Below are 22,771 nucleotides of genomic sequence, written 5' to 3' on the forward strand. Positions count from 1 at the left end.
CTCTCTCTGCATGTAGGAATTGTAAGACATTCTCTCTCTACATGTAGAACTTGCATCTAGAAGTTGCATGTAGGAGTTGCAAGTTGAACTTGCATGTAGGAGTTGCATGTTGTATGTAGGAGTTGCAAGTTGCATGTAGAACATGCAAGTTGGATTCCTAAGAGGGATTATTCCTAGCCTTATGCAAGTATAAGTGGAGCTTTGCCTTGCTACCCTACATACACATTCTATGCTACCTAAGTCCCTGTTGGCATAGAGACAACATAGTTGTTTTTTGATGGGGAATTCTGAGCTTTGAGCACCTCGACATTATTGAGGATGATGCACCTATGCATCCTACGCCACATGCTCCTTTGCTGTCATCATCCATCTTCTTTAGATTCTTGGGGTCTTGGGGCCGGGTGAGCAATTATAGTAGTTCTTCTATTTGTCGACTAAGATTCATCCTATTGTCTTTGGATCCCCTCAAATAGTTTTGATAATTTATTGGTCAACTTGGCTTGCATCACTATGAGCTTTTCTTTTGAGACAGGGACCTTGTCGCACTAGGCTTCAAGAATGCTGACTTGGGTCTTGAGTTTCAATCCCTAAATTTGTATCAACATGGATATAGCAGAGATGCCTCAAACTCTCATCATTTTGAATAGAAATGGTAGCAGTTTTAAAGAGCAACCCTTGATATATAAAAATCTTCCTAATTCATGCTTTTTGTGTGGTCTCTCCACACATGTTATTTAAAATTGTCCCCTAAAGAGGGGCAAGTCTAAGGGGGCTAAGCCCTCTACTACTAAACAAGCTAGCCCTATAGAGAGATGGATTCCCAAGCCTCTTGCAATACCATTGAGTACTCAGCAGGAAGATCGAGCCATCAACAAAAACAATGGAAAGGGTAAGGATTCTTTTGAGACACCTACAACTAAGAAGAACTCCTTTGAACCTCTCAGAGACAAAGAGGATCTGTCATTGTGAGTCTGAACGTCCTTGATTTGTGTCTTGTGCCTTCGATTCTTGCTAAAGTGACTCCACTTCTCAATTTTCCTTGTTGTTCTCATGAATGGCCGCTACCCTTTGTTTGACAACCTTGGCCATAGCTTTGGCCATTTTGGCTTGCCAATGTTTTTGATCCTCTTTGTAGGACACACAAGTGGCTCTTAATGATTTCTTTTCTTAAGACACACAAGTGGCTCTTAATGATTCATTTTCTTCTTTCAAAACTCCGCCATCCATAGTGAGCTACTCTTGGATATAGGAAGTTCAAAGCCATATAGCACATCACATTGTAAACCTATCAGACTTTCAACACATAGTCGTCGTAATATTGAGTGACATCGACCTAGCTACAATTCATGATGTCAAATTGAGTGGATGGGGTCATTGGTACTCTGGATCACTAGTGTCATGGGTCAGGCTTTGAGTTTTTGGCATTGCATTATGGGCCCTCTCGCTGCCTAGATTGTCTACTCATTTTGGGGCTCACTTTCCCTTGTCTCTTTTGTTGGCTTGGTAGGCTATGATGTTGGCTGCTTTGTCTATTGTTCTTGCTATTGATGCATTGGTTGGGCTTATTGCTATTGTGCTTTGTTGCTCATTCTTTGCTTCGATGATTGGGTTCATCACCTTCAACTCTTCTCTCTTTGGTGGCTTGTAGAATAAGTCATCCAATACATTTAAAGTCGTGTGGCCAATTGGGTCTTCAACTGTTCACGATTGCTTAAAACCTATAAGCAAAGGTGCCTTGCCCTCCCTTTGAATTTCCTAACTAAATTTGGGACACATGGTGGTGCTGATCTATGAGGTGACCATCTTCTCCTAGTTCATTTGTTCTCTTCTCACAACTTTCAAGTCCTTCTGCATTCATTTTCATGGGACATGTGTCCATTTCACTTTTTTGAACAAGAATCAAAAGAAGATGTTTACCTTTGCATTGTTTAGCTTGCTAGTGGTATGCCTTTGGTGCTATACCCATGCATCATTGTCGAACAAAGCCTCCCTTTGATTATTAGTGGGTCAAGGGTTACATTATCTGCCTTTAAGAGCTTTAATACACAAGCCACCTCATCATCAAAGATTATGATTGTGCACCCTTGTGCAAAAGGCCTTTGTTGGTGCATCATAAAAGTTAATCAATTTGATTGCAAAGTTTTGTTCATATGTAATCCATGGTGGTCCAACCCCATGGGGTGCATGGCAGCTTGTGGAATTGATCCAACCCCATGAGGTACAACTAGTTCAAAGCTATTATCAGCCATTTGTGGACTGTCAATGGGTTGAGGTCAACAAGCCCCTGTGGCTTTTGGGTCTTTGGTTTCTTCACCACTAGCCCTCCTTTGGCCTCCTTTTTGTTCTTCCCCTTTGGTGGCTCACTAGCAATTATTGTGGTTGTCTTGGGAGTAGAGATTGATCATGGGGCATGGAGGTTGTGGAGATAAAGGAAGATGAGCTCATGCTTGTATTGGAAATGTGAAAAATGAGCTATCCTACCTCAAGTTTTTAATATATGTGTAGGCTCAGAGTTTCTATTAATGGCTCTTTTTGGCCATCCACTTCCATTTGTTCCTTCTGGACGTCTTTTGCATATTCAACTTGAGCAAATTTGACTTGTGTCCAAAACACCGCGATCTCTCTTCCATTGATAAGCATTGGCAATTTGTTTCCTTCCAGGTCATTTAACCCATGATAGATGTCACGGATTTTGCTTCGTCGCTCCCAACAAACCTGTTGTCTGCTCGGACAAATGAATATATTGAAGGCATCGAAGGAAGCAAGGGATAAATTTATAACTCTATATAAACCAAATAATACCTCTATAATTTTAACACTAAGAAATAAAATCAATCAAATCTTTTGGCACAACAATGAAACTAAACATGCCTATGTATTGAGAGTCAAAGACATCAGTACACAACTTTGCAACTACATGAGAGACTATGAAGTTTAATGAAATAATACATCCTTAATGGACTTGGTGAATGAAATGAGAACTTACTTCAACCAATACAAGCCAAAAAAGGACACTTGGGAAATTCATAATTTTCCACTAGGGAAGTATGCAACTGCACAAAAATGGGTTTACAAGGTTAAGTACAATCTAGATGGTACCATTGAGAGACATGTAGCAAGACTTGTTGCAAAAAAATTAACACAATAGTATGGATAAGATTTTAAAGAAACCTATGCTTTGGTCAGCAAAATGGGTTCTATGAGATATTTGGTTTCATCAGCAACTAAATGTAAAAAATGCATTTCTTAATAGATATTTGGATGAAGAGGTTTACAAGCAACAACCTCAAGGATATGTTGAAACTAGAAAATCAAATCAATTATGTAGACTAAAGAAGAGTCTCTATGGTTTGAAACAAGCACTTAGCATATTTGATAAATATTTTGCTAATCTTGGATACACAAAGTCTCAGCTGATGCATATCATACTCTTACTACAAAGTTCGAGGGGAAGATATCACCATTTCATTATTGCATGTAGATGATATGATGGTCATGAAAACCTCATCAATAATCTAAAATAAGATCTATTTTCTTAAATTTGACATGAAATCTCTTAGATGCATGCATTATTTTCCCAGCATAGAATTTTAAAGGGATTCAAAAAGCATCATCATGAGTCAATACAAGTACCGTCATTAGAGAAATTACATATGTAAGAATACAAGATTGTAGCTACACCTATGAAGCAAAATTTGAGATTGACAAAAGAAAGAGAAAAGCCTTCAATCAATCACAAACACATACATAACTCACTGGTTCATTGATCTACTTATAATCACTAGGACATATATTTGTTATGTAGCCAACCTCTAGCTTAGTTTATGTAAAATCCAAAATAGACACATTGGAATGTGTTGAGATACATCAAAGGCACAAAAAAGTTTGGAATAGAGTACAAAGTGAGTCATTCAAATTCATATGGACATTATGATAGCGATTATGCTAGCGATCATGAAACATGAACACGAGGATATGCATTTCTCTTAGCACAAGGTGCCATTTCTTTGTTATCAAACAAACAACCAATAGTTCCTTTTTCCTCAATAGAAGCAAATAGAGAGCTCTCATGATAGGTGCATGTGGAGCTATATGGCCAAAAGTAGTACACTGTGGTGCAACAAAGCCAACAACAATATATTGTGATAATCAATTAGCTCAAACCTTGGCAAAGAATTTGGTACATCAGTCAATGACAAGCATATTAAACTTAAAATGCAATTCATTAGTGAAAGAGTGCTCAAGTTTTGGTCTACAGAAGGTTGAGTTTGTTCGACTTTGCTTTGTGGTTTAGTAGTAGAGATGTCAATTGTGCAAGCAAAATAATGTTGTAAATGTTTTTACCAAACCACTTGAAAAGAGCTTTTTGAGAAACATAGACAAGCTCTTGGTTTAACTCAGAGGATGGACAAACCCATTAAGGGGGCATGATAGAGCAATAATAATCAATGCTCTTCAAACCCATAATCATCATCTCCTACTTCATGATGTTGATCTCGAGGGAAGGGGTTGAAGATTCATCCGAATGTCATGTGTCATAATGAGGTCATAATGTGAATATGCACTAACACATAAGAGTTCTAAAAGCAAAAAAGGATTGGGAACTCTACCCTGAACCCTTAAGGTTTAAAACTCACACTCTAACTCTAAAGGGTTTATATTTATTCATTCTTTATAACTAATCTAGTGTACAATTAGTTGTTTTGTCGTGTGCTCTCTATTTGTGTCCTCTCTCCTCATCTTCACCCTTCTCCTCTTCCTCTTCATATTTTATCAACTCCCTCCTTTTCTCCCTCGCCTACACCAGTATCGATGTGGTAGTTGGTCATTGTTTCTTTGGATGCTGCCATCATCTATCTCCTTTTTGGATATTTGTGTTGGAATTTTATTAGCCATCATAAGCTATATTGCTACCTCGAGGCTTGGTACAAGAAATTCCATATTGGCACTATTGCCATCATCTATCTGGATATTTGTGTTGGAATTTTATAGGCTTGAATGATGGTATATGCTTATGCTAAAAAACTTTCAAACACAACCAACTCACCGATACAACAATAGGAAGCGATTCGTCACACATAGTGCTCCTAGAACCAATCTTAGAAACTATCGCGACTCCACACCCCCAAAGTAACACAACCAAAGCTTGTTTACTTCATGGGATGACTCCCAGGACAAAAGCCTCTCTTCGATCCTACACTAGACCAATAACTAAAGATGACATAACAATGCACACCTAGATGCAAATGCTAAATTCATTAACTGAAGATTACACCACTGATTTTAAGAGCTTCATTACAGGTCCTACCTGCCTCCTTAAAGTGGATCTTGTGTGCTTTCTCAACTTTGCCTGCCTGCCTGGGCTCTCATAAAATGAAGCAATACCAAAAAATGGATCGTCGCGGTCTCTGGAATCAAATATCCACGGGAGTTGATAGTTGATAGAGCTTCATTATAGGTCCTACGTGCCTCCTTAAAGTGGATCTTGTGTGCTTTCTCAACTTTGCCTGCTTGCGTGGGCTCTCAGAATGAAGCAATACCAAAAAATGGATCGTCGCATGACCATGTCTCTGGAATCAAATATCCACGGGAGTTGATAGGTGATTCCAAATTCGTGGTACACCTTAGATACAAAAGCACACGAAGGCAAGCCTTTTGAGTGTGATTTCTTGGGTGCAGATGCAAATTGATAGAGGAGTCCTATCATGAATGCGATGTCGAGTCGGGTATTCACTCCTAACAATTGGGTCTTATCCTATCGATGAGTGGCATTTCTTTAGTGTTTAGCTTCGCTCTCTGACCCCATTGGAGTAATTGTGTCCTCGTAATGATCCATCTAAAATTTCTTCAACATCTTCGCATAATATTTCTCCTACGAGATGAACGTGCTTCCTTGCTGTTGTCAAATTTTGATATTGAGAAAGTAATGAAGCAAACCGAAGTCGATCATATCAAACTGTCTTCAATAGCGTGTTTGCATCTTCAATCTTTTATTTATGGTCCCTTGTTTGATGATTAGATTATCCACTTACTTAAGTCAGGCAGCTTATACACACGTAAAGCAAACACCCTCTCCACCCTCATCTTGCTAGGCAAAAGTGAAAAGTTATTTATTGAGAAAATAAAACATGATTTTGAAAGGCTAATAGATATTACCACGTGCAACATAGAGAGTTTTTAAAGAAAATTCCATCAAGCTTTCAGTATATTTTGAAAGTATACAACCATCTTCATGCATCTAGCTTTAAATATCTGCATAGCAAAAGTGTACATAATTGTTGTTAGGCACTAAATTTGAAGCTCCATGTACAATATGTCAGAAAACCATATTCATATGCTTTTATTCGTGGAGCGTAATGGTAAAAATTTTAATATGCTTTTGTTATGTTTCAGCCTAGAGAGCTCCTATCCTTTTTGGGGGGGGGGATCTTGCTTAAGTCCCCTGATTGTGGGTCATTATCTGTAATTATCTTCATATCATACAGAATAGAAGAATTCAATTCTTATTAAAAAAAAACAAAAAAGCTTTTGTTGTATCCCTCAGGTGGAAGTGCTATAAAAATCATCAAAGCCAGAAGCTGTGAGGCTGCAGTAGGGACGTCCATTTTTGTTCTATAATCTGCAACTCAGGATTCATAAGATTAAACCATCTGCAATTTTATTCCAGCACCAGAGGTGTGACTTCAAGCTACGCATGGAGGTTTAATCTGTGTCATGTGCGTGCCCTAATCTTCGGGCAAGCCCCCAAAGATCAGCAGGAATGCAGGTAAAGGTTCTCTTCCGCTTGCTTAGCTTTTGTTTGCATTTTTTGGGTTTCAGTTCCCACAACTTTTGTGTTTTATGGATGCGTAGGCCAGCGGCGTCGACAACACTTACCGGCGCAAATGGAACAAAGATGAGTATCTGGAAAGGGCTCGCGAGCGCGATGATAAGGTACGGCTTAGTAGCTGGAGTGATAGGTTACCCAACGTCCACGACACTTGCAGCACATGTAGGCACTGACAATGTATTTCCTTTCGTGTGGCAGGAACAAGAAGGGGAAAGGTTTCGACATAAAGGCAAGATTATCCACTTCTGCTCCATTTGTGGTCGCGTTGATTAGTTTTACACACCACATTTTTCCTTTGGACAACACCATACCTATGAACAAGTGCGAGTGAAAAAAACGCCTCGAGTGTGATAAGTTGAATGATACCTAGACTCAAATAGAGAGATATAATTTCTTCTGACAAGCCATGGCCATGGAAACCATTACTGTGAACCTGAAAGGTTTAAAGCGACTTACCTGTTGGTACCCGCTGCTACAATTTACTGAGCCTACACCAATGAGTTGAAAAGAACATCCCACTACACTACCTGATCATCGCCTCATATATATCCCTAGTGCTTGCAGTGTCATCTAAGTTAATAAGAATAAAAAAGTAGTACACTCCTGGAGAAGTGTAATCTGGAGGCACAACAATGTCAATGAAAAGCTGGGAGCACGGTTTATCGTTTGACCTAATCCCTTGACCGGACAAAGTAATGAAAAGAAGGAGTCCAAATTTTGGGACAAAATATACGACGCTGTGCAAGAATATACATTGTGGTCCATCAGGATAGAATGACGTCAGCTCAGACGAACTGATTTCTAATTCTATAGTATTCTTCATGAGCTAGAGAGCATAAAGGGACTGAAATGATAGGAGAGAACATGATCTGTATTTGAATTGTGCATGAAGAGGTGTGTACCCCCTTGCCAAGGTTGTGACCCTTTACACAAGAAGGTGTATATTGCATTGCTTTAGATAAAAGTGTCCCCTTCATGAAAGAGTCTCTCCCTATGCAAGAGTTGTAGCTCTTTTGAAGGGTTGTGCCTGATGAAAGGTTCTTTATGAAAGGGCATACCCTTTCACAAGTGTCCATCCATCAATTTTTAAAGGTTAGGAAGTGTAGATCAATAGGACCATCGGAAGTCAAAGGTTAGGATAGGAATGAGTCAGAGATCATGACATCCCCATCTATGCAAAAGAAGACGTAGGTGGAAAAGATAAATTGTTCTAGATTAGAATATTATTGCAAGGTGTCAGAATACTGCTACAGTGTCCTCGTGAGTCTGCCAAGCAGGGTTGGAGTCATGAAGATCATGCCACTGAATGAGGAACAAAGTGATACGTTGATGCATCTCAGTCTTTGGTGATCCAGAATGAAATAAGAACATAGAGAATTATAGGAACATAATTGTGTGGCTGTAGAAGATCTTAATCTCAAGGATGTATTTTACTTCAAGATGGCAAATCTAATTTATAACCAAGTAGTGAGTGTCTCTTTCAGATCCAAAAAGCTTCATAGTATTGTGGCCGCAGCTTTGGAAACAGAGGCTTTACTATTTTGTAGTAATGTGGAGCTTCGAATAAAAAAATGCCAGGTCACTTAATAAGCTCTAGATGATGTTTGCGTTCATTGGCTGAACTTTGATAACTCCTTGCGCTAGGATGCCTTGCATTTCTTAAGCTATCTGATCAGCTAAGGCCACTTTGTGGTGATGCTAGAAATTGTTTACTATTATCACAGTGTATGGATGGGCTACCTGAAAATGTGTCGTACTGATAGCATAGAATTGTTCAAAACTTCAATTAGTGGGAAATACTTCCCAAGAGGATAGTTGTAATTGGATGTAGTAGCTTCCATGTTATGGGCTGCTGGCAAAATGTGTGGGCTCTTTGGTGGCTTCAATTATCATCTTTCTTTGCAGGGGTCTAAGTAGAGCATTGTCACAAAGGAGGGGTTCCTTTTTTTTCCTTTTTGTCATCGTTGTCAGGCAGCATTATTCGTATGATGGAGAGCAACTAGCCTGCAACCCACTACTAGCGTTGATCCAACAGCAACATCAATTGTAGGAGGTCAAGATGAAGACCATGTGCACCTTTTGTCTTACATTTGAACCAGGGGCAGCGCTGGGGAGACCGTTGTCCTTGTCTATGAAATGCTTGAAACAGTTTGCAACAACTATCAGCCATTATTGAAGGACACGGTAGCAAATGGCACTATGACCTCATCTAACAGCTGTTTTTTTGTAGCAACACGAAGGTGGTGAAGAGCAGAAGTACAGTACTGATAGTCGACCAATGCCCCCCCCCTACCAAACTCTCAAACCCCCCCCCCCCCCCCCCAAAACTGCGACTGAGGGAGAGGGAGCTATGCTGCTGAAACTGCTGGCTGAAATGCAATGGAAGCTGACTGCTGAAACGAGGGGCCCTTATATAGGGCCGGTCCATGGGCCGACTGGATGTTCGGCTCACCGACCTGTTTGGGTCAGGACAACTGACCCGACTTGGTTCCTATTGAAGGCTGCCCTTGTATGACCCAATGGGCCCGCCAATTGGCTGCCAAAGTGCCCCAAAAAGGCCTGCAACTTTGATGTGATTTGATGGCCGTGCAGTTAGTTGTCACTGCCACCTGTGCCTGGCACTGGTGCATGTGACATCCTCCTCTTCTGAGCTTGTTGCTAGCTGGATACCTCGCAACACTTTGCCTTAATGGGGTCACGGCGTACGAAAAATGGGTTAGACCGTGTGTCACAATTCTCCCTAGTGTAGGGGTGCATGTGACATTCCCTCTTGCTTAAATTCTGGATGATGATAGCTGCTGAGGGGCTGAGTGAATCTGCCAAGTGAACGTGATCTTGATGACCACCAACGTCTGCTTGAAATTTTACTGTCCTACCAATTTCCAAAGAAGTAGGGAATAAGAGTTTGGTACTGGGACTGATCTGGTACCGGTCCAAGAGGCTGAGGAACGAATGCTCTGCTATGCTGACACATCGGCTCAATAAAATCTCTTGAGAACTGGCATTGCCGTGAAGATTGGAAGCCAAAGTGCTGAGGCCAGTCATCCCCCCATGCTACTACTGTGAACTCTTGATCCTCGGGTAGTATGGCACTCTGATAGGCTCCTGGACATATGAACTGCATGCTATCCTCATGAACTTTTGAGAACTGATTGGTCTACTGATGTGGAGGCACTGCACTTTAGAGGTCCAATGGCCTGAAACTGGCTACCAATTGATGGCATGCATTCTCTCCAGTGCGGATGATCCACTGACATAGAAATGCTGGTGCTACTCCAGGGACTGCTGGGGTGATGATAAAGCCGCCGAAGCTAGGCAACAAAACTGAAATCCTGATAACTCCAGAATACTCACATGCACTCCTGGAAACTGTGGTCCTGCTGTTTGAATGACTATGGTGAGGGAAAGCTGGAATACACCTGCCTTCTCTGCTGGCATGATAACTGTTGAGGGCAAAAACTTTGCCACCCTCCTGGAATTTGGAACTGGAAATGCCTCCCGAAGAACCTGTGTGATGCTGAGAGTTGCGAAGACTGTAGCTGACTCTTTGAGAAACTCGAAGAGAGATGGATGTGGATGTCTCTCTAAGGAGCCCAGTGGCGATGAATCAACTGAATGGGATGCTACGTGAAAGAACTGTGAGATGTCCAGAACTGCTGGGAACCCTCGTCTACCATGAATGATTGGTATGCCTCTTGAAAGGAGTGAGAGATGGTTGGCATAGCTTCTTCCTGACGGGATAGTGGGACTGAGCATGTCTCCCTAAGGTACTGAGGAAGTACTAAGGCTGATGACCACACCTCCAATGAATCAACTGACATCACCAAGGGAAATGTCGGTGTAGGCACTGGTCATTGCTATTGCTGGTGGCTTGCGATCTGATGGAGAGGACACTGTATGACTAACCTCCCGGAGTGAAGAACATAATAATGGGAAGGCTTCGTCAACCTCTCTATTGACTGGTACTGCAATTGCTGCCTCCCTAAAGAACGGAGGAAGGGGAGCTGTGGGGTGAACGGTATGATTATCCTTATGGACTGCCGAGGAATCATCAACCTCCGTACTGCTGATAGCTACACTTGCGACTGCAGTTATGAGGGTACTCCTTCTTGCTAGGCCTGACACTGGTTTGGCAAACTTCTAAGACGTCCTCTCCTGCTGAGCATCACGGCCAGTGGGACTGGAAATTGAGCCCCCTAGTCTTGAAGACTCTTGATGAGAAAGTGAAACGTGAGCCGTGCCGATTAAAACTGATGTGGCCGACTGAGCTTCAAGGGTGGAAGCCCCATAGGAACTGATCGGAGCTGATGAAGAGGCCTTATGGGTGGAAGAACCGTCACACCTATTTGCTGCATCTGGGGTGTCCCCTTGGGTGGAAGTTTCGAGAGAACTAACTATGGGGAATAGACAATTCCCTCCGGTAGATGAGCCAAGAGGCTCATCTATGGCAATTGCTGATGGGTCTGAGATCTCTCCAAGGATGGAAGACCCATCACTCATAGTTGTGAAAACCTTTTGGTCCCTTGCTAAAGCTGATCTAGCTGAATGAGCTCCTGGGGTGGAAGACCCAGAGGAGCTCACTAGACATGATAAAGCTGTTGGACGAGTAAAAGACCTAGCTGACATAACTGCACGAACTGACTTATCCCCTTGGGTGGAAACTCCATGAGAATAAGTTGTTGAAGCTGGATGATTCTCGTGGGTGGTAGACGCAAGAGTCTCATCATCTGGGATGGACGACCCCTGAGAGCTGGCTGTGGAAATGGCTGCTCTACCCCCATGGGTGGAAGACACTGAGGCACATCTTGTAGCTACTGTGGAAACTGAATGGTCCCCTTAGACCCAAGGGAAACCACTGTCTGAGGTCTACCAAGGGAAACCACTGTCTGAGCTGCTGCAGAATAGGCCATTGAATTGTGCTCGGAGATGGAAGACTCTTGAGTAGATAAAGGGCTGCCTGCTAATGAACGATTTGTGGGTATTGCGGAAGAATACTCCATCATATTGTGCTTTGGGGTGGAAGACTCATGAGCAGATAATGGACTCACACCGTTAATTGTGGATGAGGAGAGGAACTATGAGCAAGACATGAGAAACTGCTGGTGTTGTAAAAGCATCTGCTCTCGGTCTCGCCTACACTGGACCTCGTATGCTACCAAGTCGGCACGACGTCTGGATTGATGCACGGCTGCCTCAAGGCGTTCCTGTTTCAACAGAAGCCGAAAACAGTCCAATGTCGTTGCATCCTCCTTTGTCTTCTTTTCCTGCTTGGGCTGCTCAGAAAAGAGCCTATTCTGCTTAAGGAGATGATCCTGCTCCCTGAACGCTTGCGTGAGAGTTGCTCTACTGGACGGGTCCATGATGGAAGGCTGGTAGACCCATCAACTGCTGCAATAATGAGTCATGACTGCCCGAGGGAAAAATTTCTCCCTGAACCTTGCCTTGCAAGGTGTGTACGATTGAAGACGAGAGCTGTCCCACCGACGTGCGATGAAGGTTGGGAGGGAGAGGCTAATGGAGTATGGTGCTAACACTAGTCCGGAGTACAGCACCATTATTGTGGGGTAGGGACAAAATATAAAATTATACAATATTCAAGACATGCCTTCTCCTCTGTTAACAGAGTCCCCATAACTAAGCTCTGCTGCTAGGACTCCCTCCCACTACTTCAGATCGAAAGGAACCATACTGCTTTGCTACCAATGTAACATGCAGGGACTACCTGAGCAGAAACATAGATGGAATGTAGAAAGAGAACTCAAGCATGAGATACACCAGAGATCTTTCTAACTATAGGACACTACTTTATTCATACTGATGGCGTAAATGCCCTGACTACTGCTGTACATGGTTGCCGAACTGGCATACAAAACTGAGCGGAAAACCCCCCCTAACTGTGACTGAGGGAGAGGGAGCTATGCTGCTGAAACTGCTGGCTGAAATGCATTGGAAGCTGACTGCTGAAATGAGGGGAAAAGAGCCCATTATATAGGGCTGGTCCGTTGGCCGACTGGCTGTTTTCTTCAACACCGCACACACTGTACTACACCGACATAACTTCACTTACCGAGGTGAGCCAATGGAGGTAGTGCAGTCCTACACATCCCTAGGGGTAGTCTTCACAAGGCCAGTCTTACCAAGCGCACCATGCTGTCCTTCACCTTCACAAAGGCATCTGACTCCTCGTTGACCCACATCTCTATTTCAGACATTCTCACTGTGATTTCTTGGTCAACATATCTGACCTCGGTAACCCTCGGTGATGTCACCAGGAACAACTCTTTGATTACCCTATTTGCTTTGGCCTCTCCCTCTGAATCTGAGTCGGGCTCCTTTTTGTTTTTCCAATCCGCCTTTTTCTTTCGACAGTCCTTAGTAAAATGTCCTGGCGTATCACAGTAGCACTTCTTGTTGTCAGAGTCGTCTTTCTTGGCTTGCCCTTTCCTTTGCCAGCGTAATCCTTCGCCAGCATCGCCTTGTCGTCTTTGTCGTCGTTGTAGAGCTTCTCCCGAGCTTCCTCCTGTAGCAGTAATGGACCCAACTCCTCATACGTCAGAGGTTTGGTCCTCTATCCTGCTGTCACGGTCGTAACAAAGTTCTTGAAACTCCGAGGTAGTCTCCTCAGTACCATCAAGGCCAAATGGCATGAGTTTGTCTTTTGACCAATTGTTGCCAGTTGATCCCTCACCACCTTGACCTTCGTCAAGTAGCTATGTACCGTATCTCCTTCCATATCAAGGTTGTAGAGTTGATGTTGAAGAAGCAAAATCCGGGAGGTGTTGCCCGTCTCGTATAGATACTTCAGAGTGACCCACGCCTCTACCGACGTCTCGGCCATCTGGATATGTGGAAGAACAGAGTCCGCCGTAGTCCCTATGATTAATGCCAGGGCATGGGCATCTCTGTCTTTCCAAGCTTCGAGCTCCTCTCTGTCTACTGTCATGAACATCTTCCCTTGCCTATCCACCATGTCCTCCGGCTTCGCCTCCACTCCCGTTGTCAGCTTCCACAACTTCCGAGCCACTTAATGGCTCCGGATTTTCACCTTCCAGATCGGGTAGTTGGTCCCATCTAGTTTCTCAAACTCTCCGAAGTTAGGGATAGTGAAAGAGAAAAAACTAGGGGAGGAGGAAGGGAGAGCAGGGGCTAAAGAGGCTGTAGAGGTCGACATCTCTGATTTTCACCTTCCAGATCGGGTAGTTGGTCCCGTCTAGTTTCCTAGACTCTCCAAAGTTAGGGATAGTGAATGAGAGAAAACTGGGGGAGGAAGAAGGGAGAGCAGGGACTGAAGAGGCTATAGAGGTCGACATCTCTGCTGTTATATCACATAGCAAAGTCAACCAAATTCAATTTTTAGTGGACCAGAACTCTGAATGCACGTGACTGAACCCGAGTCACCCTCGTTCTCGCAAGGGTACAATTCTCCAGTCGTGGAAGTCGATTCCCAAGAGCGTCTGAGTCAGGATCGTCCTTCAGCAAGGTCCCTGCCTTCAGGCTCCCACACCTGTGAGCCTCCTACTCGGGCTCTGATGCCATGTTAGAAATGACCCAACAGAGGGTACGCACAGCGGAAGAATGATAGTAATGCCCAGGAGCTCACACAGTGTGATGTGGGGGGTGGAATCACAAACTTCTTAACTTATGTGCATAGATGTGCAAGCCAGTAAATAGACAATGCTCAGAGACAAATATAGAAGCAACACTTTATATTTCCGTCCGTCTAGAAACTAGGACAGGATACAATAATAAAAGGTCCTTCTACTACAAGCCTGGCACTTCTAGATCTCTGAGCCCGCATGCTCCACCTCGAGCATATGTAGACTCTCTGTCTAGATCCCTTCCACCTTGCTGTCCAGAAGCCAGCCTAGGTGGGCAGCACCTTGAGCTCAGTCTGCAGCTCTATGCCAATCCTCCTCCTCCTGTGTGTAGGTCCAAGGGTGGGCCTGTGGCTGCTGCTGTCTGCTCCCCAACTGCTGCTGCAAGTGATGCTGAATGAGGGCTGGAGGCCCTCCTTTTATAGGGCACAAGGCCTGCCCCAAAAACCGACCAGCAGCCTGAATCTGGCCGACCCAATCAGGCCGACCAGGCTTCTATAAAACCGCCCTAAAAGGGCTCACTTAACCAGGGCCCCTGGCCCACAAAACTAGGGCTTTGGCCCTCACTTCAAGGGCTGATGCCCTCTTATATATGCAGGATCCAGCCCCCTTTTGCCCTGCCATTTCTAGGCATGGTATGCTGGCTGGAACCAGCCCCCTACACCTAATCGACCAACCTGCTGGTAACCCCTGCCATGTTGCGCTTCTGCCAGCCCCTTCTTCAGCGCCGTACAGCTCTGTCCATCCTGCTGAGTCATCATGCCTTTCATGGGGATCTGTTGCAGGCCGTACGCCTGCCATGAAGCTTTGTCTTGCCAGGCCAGATCCAGGGCTACATGCCCCTGCCATCTTTCTTGCACAAGGTCTTCTTTGTGCTGCCCATGTAGCAGCCTAACCCATGCTCTCCTCATTTGGGGGCTCACAGATGGGGAGGTGACCATTCCAACAGTCTCACACACATTGAGGATTGCCATTGAATAGATGTGGGTCTTGTCCCAGTACTCGAGGATTGAGACAGGGAGAGCTACAGGCACACCAAGCAAGCAACGGATTTGTAGGCTATGAATGCTAGAGGCGGCGGATACAGAGGAGCACTTCTTATTTCTTATGTTCCTGTCCAGCCTACTCTGAGATCCGGGGGCGATACCACAGCCTCCGAGGATATTAATATATCTTTCTTTTTTTATTTTCTCTATCTTCCTCTACCCCAAGACCTTATAGGAGCAGCTTATATAGTCAGAGGAGCAGTATGCCAGCAGAGGCTGTTGGCAGTGTATCTTGACAGTTCAAAGGAGCCTGTAGGAGGGGTCAGCATGTCCTGGTTGGCCAGATCCAGTCTGATCAGATCGTACTGCTGGTCGGCTTCTTCCATGAGGGTGGAGACATCAGCCCTCACCTACTCGTCTTAGGCATTCCAGTTTACAGCACTTCAGGCCTCTCCACTCAGCCAGTGAAGCTTAGAGCAAGCATGTAGTAAAGGAAGAAGACCAGGAGTAATAGTTACCCATTTGAGGTACATTTCAATTGGCAAGTTTTTTTTCTGAAATTTAAAGACAATTACTCCTGGGATGAAGGAAATTCAACTCAATAAGATTTGCATTGTGCACAGGATAGATTATTTGAGATGGGGTTTTGACTATCATCCTACATAAATTTTGCTACTCATTTTCACCCTTTGGCATTCTAGTCGGTCTCCTCAACCTTCTTGGCAAAGAGTTGCTTATCATCTTATTCCAAGGTCGGACTGTTAGGAAAGACTGTCCTCTTTAATAACTACATGCACCACATTTCAGGTTGCGAGGTGATCGCCCTGGAGTAGAAAGCACATTCAAATGGGAGGATGTATAGTCGACATTCAAAGTTCAGTTTCAAGGGAGCTTGGGACAGCAATAACAGTTGAAGGAGCAAGAGAGCATGTAGAAGGGGTGAGAGAGTAAGCAAATCACAATTTGAGCTAGGTGGAACTGAACCTAGATGGTGGCTGCCAGTTGTTTAGCTGGAAATCTCAGAACAAAAACATCTCATTTAGACGTATTTAGAGTTAAAGTCAGGATGAGAAAGATATTTCAAAAGTTGGACATTTACTAAAAAAGACTCGGAACAGCAACTAGATGACCTGAGATTCTTGTGAAGAGTTGAAAATGAGTAGCAAAATTAATGTAGGATGATAGTGGATTTGAGCTGATTGGATTAGAGTAGACATTGAAGTTCATGTTCAAATTCAATGGAGCTTGACACAGCAAGGATAGCTTGAAGGAGCAAGAGAGCTTGCAGAAACGGTGAGAAATCAAGCGAGAGAGCTCTAGGAGCAAATCACAATTGTAGCTATGTGGAATTGAGCCTAGGAGATGATTGCAAGGACATGCTCTTACCAAGAAGAGGATTATCATTGTGAACTAGGGTTTTGGCAGCTTTAAAAGACTTTTTATGTACATAATGTTAAGTGGGACTTCATCAATTGCACTTTACTAAAACATAGGGTTATTTAGGTCTTTTAGTTGATGATTGGTTTCAATTATCTAACTTATCAGGATCAGATGCTGTTTTGACCAGTGCATACATTTAGACAAATTCAATGACTTGACACGATGACTTCTAATGATTTGGTCTTGTAAAGGCCTTCCTAATGTGCGTGTTCAATATGCCATCTTATCAAATCTGAACAGGCTGCTGCCTACTAAATGCTTTGTGCTGAACTCAGTGCAAAGGTTCCATAATTCATATAGGGTCGGAGGTTCCTGCAGCTGTGCTTGTCCAGCAGCAAAGAGTCCTAAACCATATCATTGGCATGAGTAGTAGTAAGATTGAGTAGACACATGAAGGCTTTCAATTTGTTGGTGTGAAGGTCAAATGGTATGAAGGAAGGAGCAACCTTCACTAGGAATGTGCTGCTTAGCCCTTTTCTTGCTCATCCTTGAAAGCTTCTTAACTCTACCAACCGAATATTCATCAAGTGCCATTACAGCATGGTCACCTTTTAAGATGTTTGGAAGCTGCTATGATCCTAGCTTGATGCATCATGCACTCCACATCATAGTTGAAATTCACATGATTATTTTGATAAGCTCTGATTACAAAGAAATTCTGGATGTAAGATAATTGTACGGAATCACTACCTTATGTTCCTTCTTACTGTTCATGAACTCAGTGTGTGTGTGTGTGTGTGTGTGTGTGTGCGAGAGAGAGAGAGAGAGAGAGAGAGAGAGATTTCCTTATTACCCTTATTACAAAATACTATTGTTCTCTAACTGTTACTGTACCTTTGTCTCCTTCTGCAGCTCGAGTGCCACCTGTTCAAAGGAAACCACTAAAGCATAGGGACTATGAAGTCGACCTTACATCCCGATTGGGTAAAACACAGGTTGGGTTTGACTGCTCATGAAATTCTTGCTAAAACCTGGAGGATTAAGATGACAACTTTGTGCTACAGTCTCACTAGTATAGCGTCTTTCTTTACCTTCTTGTTTACAATATAGAGGCTTGCTTCCTACAGTCAAGCCCCTGTAGTCGAAATGTTTCCAGAGATTACTAAGGACAAGTTTGGTGCCCTCTTACCGCTGCAAACTCTTCTGCCATGTGTCCTATGTGGGGGGCTTCAGTGGCTCAGGGGAGGCTGCTGATGGATGACTTTACAATGTCCCAAGGGGGGATTATATAGGGGAAGATGGGAACCCCTTTCCTCTGCTGGCTGACCATCGTTGGGGTCCTTTCATATTCTGGCCAACCTGCAAATGATCTTGGCCAAGAGCTGAAACTCAGACCAAACTCTCACTAGTTATGCCAGTACTAAGTACTGGGTGTGGAAGCGTGAATTCTAACTTAGAAGAGAGAAATAGAGAAAGAAAGTCCATGAAAAGTCTTTCAAAGATCGAAGAGTCTATGATACTGAAAGAACTTGATACAATGAGCTGAAAAGTTGGAGCCTCTAAGCGGGCATCAACACGCATGATGAATACAAAATAGCCATAATCACAAAGCTACCAATATACAAAGAGAAATGTTTGAGCTCATGGAGAAAATGGGAGCTGGCAGCACTGTAATGATCATCTAGAAGCTGGCAGGGAGGTGAAGTCTAAGAGGGGGTCGACGATGGATGCTTTACGAGCAAAAACCTATGAGCGTGTTTTTCAAGAGATTTAAAAAATTGTATTTCTTTAGGAAACATGGTTTTTACACTTTTATTTTCACTAGAACTAGATCCCTTTATCATAAAAATATATAGACTAGTCACTCATTCATTTTTACACAACATAAATTTTCTTATTTATAGACATATCTTTGTACCCTTGTTATTACCTTAAAAATATATAGACTAGTGGCATAAGATATTATGGCCATGCATAAGACATATCACGTGGTCATGACAAGAGAAATCACTAATCTGTGATTAGTAGACATTAAAACATTATTATATATTATACGCCAATGGTGTAACATGTATTTGTATTCATGATGGACACGGACCGATTTGTTATGGCAGTGGATCATCTTAGTAGATAGGACTAGTCGAGCTGGAGCCATTGCTTTAGACGGCATCGAATTTGGACATGTGACACTTATTCTATTAATAAAAATGTGCACACACGTGTCTAGGTCCTAGGGGCAATAAGAAGGGAAGGGTACATTGAATGGTAGATGCATGGGTCATAGGCTAAGGGTAGGTGTAAATGGGAAGATGGAACTTGAGTGATCTCAAGGGACATTAATGAAAGGGTACCACCTTTTCATTGTGAATCTCACGTAGCATTCTTCATTCACCTTGCATTCATCTGCCATCTCTCTCCCACCTTGCATGTAGGTTGAAAAGAGAAACAAGTACTCTCATGAGGGCGCCCTTCCCCATTCGAGGGCCAATTGGCATTCAAATTCTGCATGCATTGCACACATTTGCATTCTTGAGAAGGCTGGTTCTTCACAGCTATTATCTTCATTGTGTATATCACCAATGCGCTATCAAATACAACTAAATGCTTCCCTCAATGCAGGGGCCTGAATACAACATTTGGTTTTCGGATTTAACTAAAGAGGCTAGGGTTCTGCAACAACCTTTGATAGACTTGCATCCAATTTGTACACAGACCAAGGGATGGGCTGATAGTTTGCAAATCACTGCTCACATTCTTGCTGAGTTGAGGACCAAACATGGTGGACCGAACAACTGACACGTGATTGAAGGTCTTAGCAATTGATGATTTCGCAAGGAAATATAAAACTACTAGCAAGCCTGATAAGAGAACTTTTAACAATGAATGGTTTGCTATAAAATGGATTTGTGAACATTGAAGTACATTTTTCTAATGAAACATGGGTCGAGATTTATTCAAGTAAGCATCGTCACTCTAAATATAGTTTTTTAGCACATTAGAAGGATGATCAATAAGATTGGTCGATAAATGCTGACCTACCACCTCATCCCACCTTTGCCTAATTTGGTGTCCACCAATTCTATAAGACAAAGGCTGATGTTGGGTCATTAATAGATTGGCTATTAGCTTCTTGTGTGTAAGCTCGGGCACCTTCTCAAGCACTCGTGACATTCTGTAGAGAAGGGGGAAGGGGCAGATTTGGAGATGGGGAGAGAATAGTAGAAGAAAGGGAGGAGAAGAGGGGAGAAGGGGAAAGAGAGAGGAAGAGAGAGAAGGATGAGGGGATAGAGAGATAGAGAGAGGGAGGACAGAGAGAGAAAGAAAGAAGAAAGAAAGAAAGTTTATTAAAGTCTTCGGGAGACCGTGAAGGTCTATGAGACTAAAGATAACTGATACAATGAGCATAACGGTGGCGGTCTCAAAACGGGCCAGCCAACCGTTTCTACAAAAAAGAGGTTATGAAGGACGGTGTGTCTAGTCGTGATACAAAAAATATGTGTCAACCTCCAGATGATACAAAAAAGAAGGGGGGGGCACCAAAAATGGGGCAGAGGGGGGAGATACAATATATATGTGCAGGTGGTGATCGTCAGAGACCAATCATAGAGGGGTCGTCAAATGGGAGGCCGGAAAAAACCCTGCGATAGATGATTGGCCTCTGACGTCACGCGGCCTAGTCGAGCTCGGTCGTCGGGGGCGGCGGGTGGCCCTGTGGATGAGGGCAACGGTAACCCCGGTGGGGTGGGCAGAGAGCAGAGACGAGATGTCATGGACCCGGATGTGTGAGTCTGTCCGCTGGCGTAGCTGTCGTGGCTCTGGCTCTCGCTCACGTCCGCGTCGTCAGCTAGACTGAGGAGAGGTATCCTGTGACTGGAAGAAATCAGTGATGGGCCGTTGGGTGTCCTCACGTTGTGTGTGCTGCGCGTGTCGCCGTGCTCGGAGAGAGGTATCTCGATGGCGAGTCATCTCATGTAAGAAAGCGGCTAGGCATCGCTGATCCGGGAACTGCAGCATGTGTGGGAGGGGGCCGAATCCGTTGCGGAAGAGGCAGTGGTACCGGCCTCGGATGGCATAATAGATAGGACATCTGAAAGCAAAGTGCTCCTCTGACTCGATCTCCTGCAAGTCGCAAAGTGGGCAAAGGCGGCCCTATCGTGGGATACCCTCTGCGCGTCCGCTCTCGATCCATAATCGGTGTGACGAAACCCTAAACTGACCGAGGGAGATCCGGAGCGCATGTGGTAGATGAAGCTGTGTGTAACCCGGAGGTGTGATGAAGCCCTCCTGTGAGATCTGGAGGCAGTGTCGGTGGTAGAAGTCGAGCTTCACAGGAAGCTCGGAGTGAAGAAACCATGTCCGCCAGGTGTGGAGCTGGAGCAGATCCGCTCGAATGAGCCGGTTGACCTCCTGGTCAGTGGGGGAGAGGGGAGATGGTGGAGCGTCGAGGCTGTACTGAAAAGGAGATTCAAACATAGCGCCTACAGATACTGATGTTTGCTCGGGTGATCCGCAGCAAACCATCGGTACCACACCAGATCATTCTAGCAGAGTTCGGCGCCTCACCCCTACAGCTTGATGCGGCTTTCCAGGCTATTACTTATCTCCACAGAGTCAGGGATTTCAGCTCCTCCGCGGACGGTCGCCTCCGCCTACCGTACATACCTGCTGGGTGGACCAAAGAATAAAAAAGGAGAGACTTGGTCCGTGGGTCCTGGAAGTGGGAGTGGTAGCACTGTCGCTCCAGCCTGGCAAGAGCGGCGTAGCCCCGGCTGATCCTAGCCTGCATGGCCGGGCGCATCGTGAAGATCGGGCCTGAGAAGACAACGCCCAAGTATGTGTAAGAGTCAACTATCTCAACAGGGTCGCCGGCGAAGAGGAACTGCTCTCGGTGCATAGCGGGTCTGAAAGTGTTAAAGATCATCACCTTGGTTTTCCCAAGGTTGACCTTCAAGTCATGTGTATCACAGAAGACCTGAAGTCCATCCAGGTGTCGCTGAAGACCAGTAGCAGAAGAGGATAGTAGTACTACATCGTCTGCGTATAGGAGAATTTGGATGACAGCCTCCGCAAGAGAGCAGCCTGCACCTTCGAGTGTCCTGATGGTGGTCTCGAGCTCGTCGATGTAGAGGCCAAATAGAGTCGGTGACAAGGGACATCCTTGTTTGACTCCGATAGTGCTCGTGATCTCTGGGGTCCAGCTGGTGCCAATCCTGACCTGGCCCGTCACCTGCTCATAGAGAGCTACTATTGCCCAGATAACCTCCGAGTCGTAGTCTAACTCCTGCAGGCGTCTGACGAGTCGGGCGCGGGGAACGGTGTCGAATGCCTTGCGGAAATCCACAAAGCAACAATATACTCTCTGTCTCCTGTGTCTGGCCTCCTCAGTGATCCCTCTAAGTGTAAAAATGTGATCGTAAGTCGAGTGATCCGCCCTGAAGCCGGCCTATCCGGATGCCCTGAGCCCCTGTACCTCTGCGCGAGCACTGACCTCGCCATCTAACACTGATGCATAGATCTTGGACATAACATGTCCAATCATGATGGTCCTGTAATTCCCTGGATCCATGGGATCTCCTGCTTTGTGGATGGGTGTGATAGTGTTCAGGGTCCAGGCTCTGGGGAACCCGTGGCAGACAGCTTCATTGAACAGTGTTGCCAGGATGGGGGCTAGAGTTTTGATGCCATAGGCAACAAACTCTGTGCATAGGCCCTCATGATCCTTAGCTCGGCTGTTGTGAAGCTTAAGCGCTGCGTGGGTGACTCCCTGGGTTGTGAAGAGGGTTCAAGAGGTGGGGCGGGGGGTGGTTGAGAGGTCGGGAGGAGGCTGATCAGGGATATCATAGAGTGTACGTGCGTAGGAGTGCCAGAGGGAAGTGTCTGTGAGGGGGGAGGGGGATCGGCGTTCTAGGAATTTCCTCCAGAAATCCTTGGAGTTGCTACTAAACACAATGTTTAGTAGTGTATCCTCATTCTGGCGCAGG

The 22,771-nt window shown here is 44.5% G+C and overlaps 1 protein-coding gene across 1 annotated transcript in view; it reads left to right on the forward strand.

The window, feature by feature from the left end:
- The first annotated feature begins 6,562 nt into the window (after positions 1 to 6,562).
- The window catches only part of LOC147905520 (C2H2 and C2HC zinc fingers superfamily protein), a 72,670-nt gene continuing 56,461 nt past the window's right edge, over positions 6,563 to 22,771 (forward strand). Inside the window, exons 1-4 of the mRNA XM_087380389.1 lie at positions 6,563 to 6,766; positions 6,853 to 6,933; positions 7,028 to 7,058; positions 17,703 to 17,785. Of these exons, the coding sequence (XP_087236515.1) occupies positions 6,761 to 6,766; positions 6,853 to 6,933; positions 7,028 to 7,058; positions 17,703 to 17,785 (201 nt within the window). The 5' untranslated portion in view covers positions 6,563 to 6,760. The remainder of the gene's footprint in view (positions 6,767 to 6,852; positions 6,934 to 7,027; positions 7,059 to 17,702; positions 17,786 to 22,771) is intronic.

Source organism: Dipteris shenzhenensis, chromosome 1, assembly GCF_047967505.1.
Source record: "Dipteris shenzhenensis isolate YYH24624 ecotype China chromosome 1, Dip_SZ_1.0, whole genome shotgun sequence".
Classification (NCBI taxonomy): Eukaryota; Viridiplantae; Streptophyta; class Polypodiopsida; order Gleicheniales; family Dipteridaceae; genus Dipteris; species Dipteris shenzhenensis.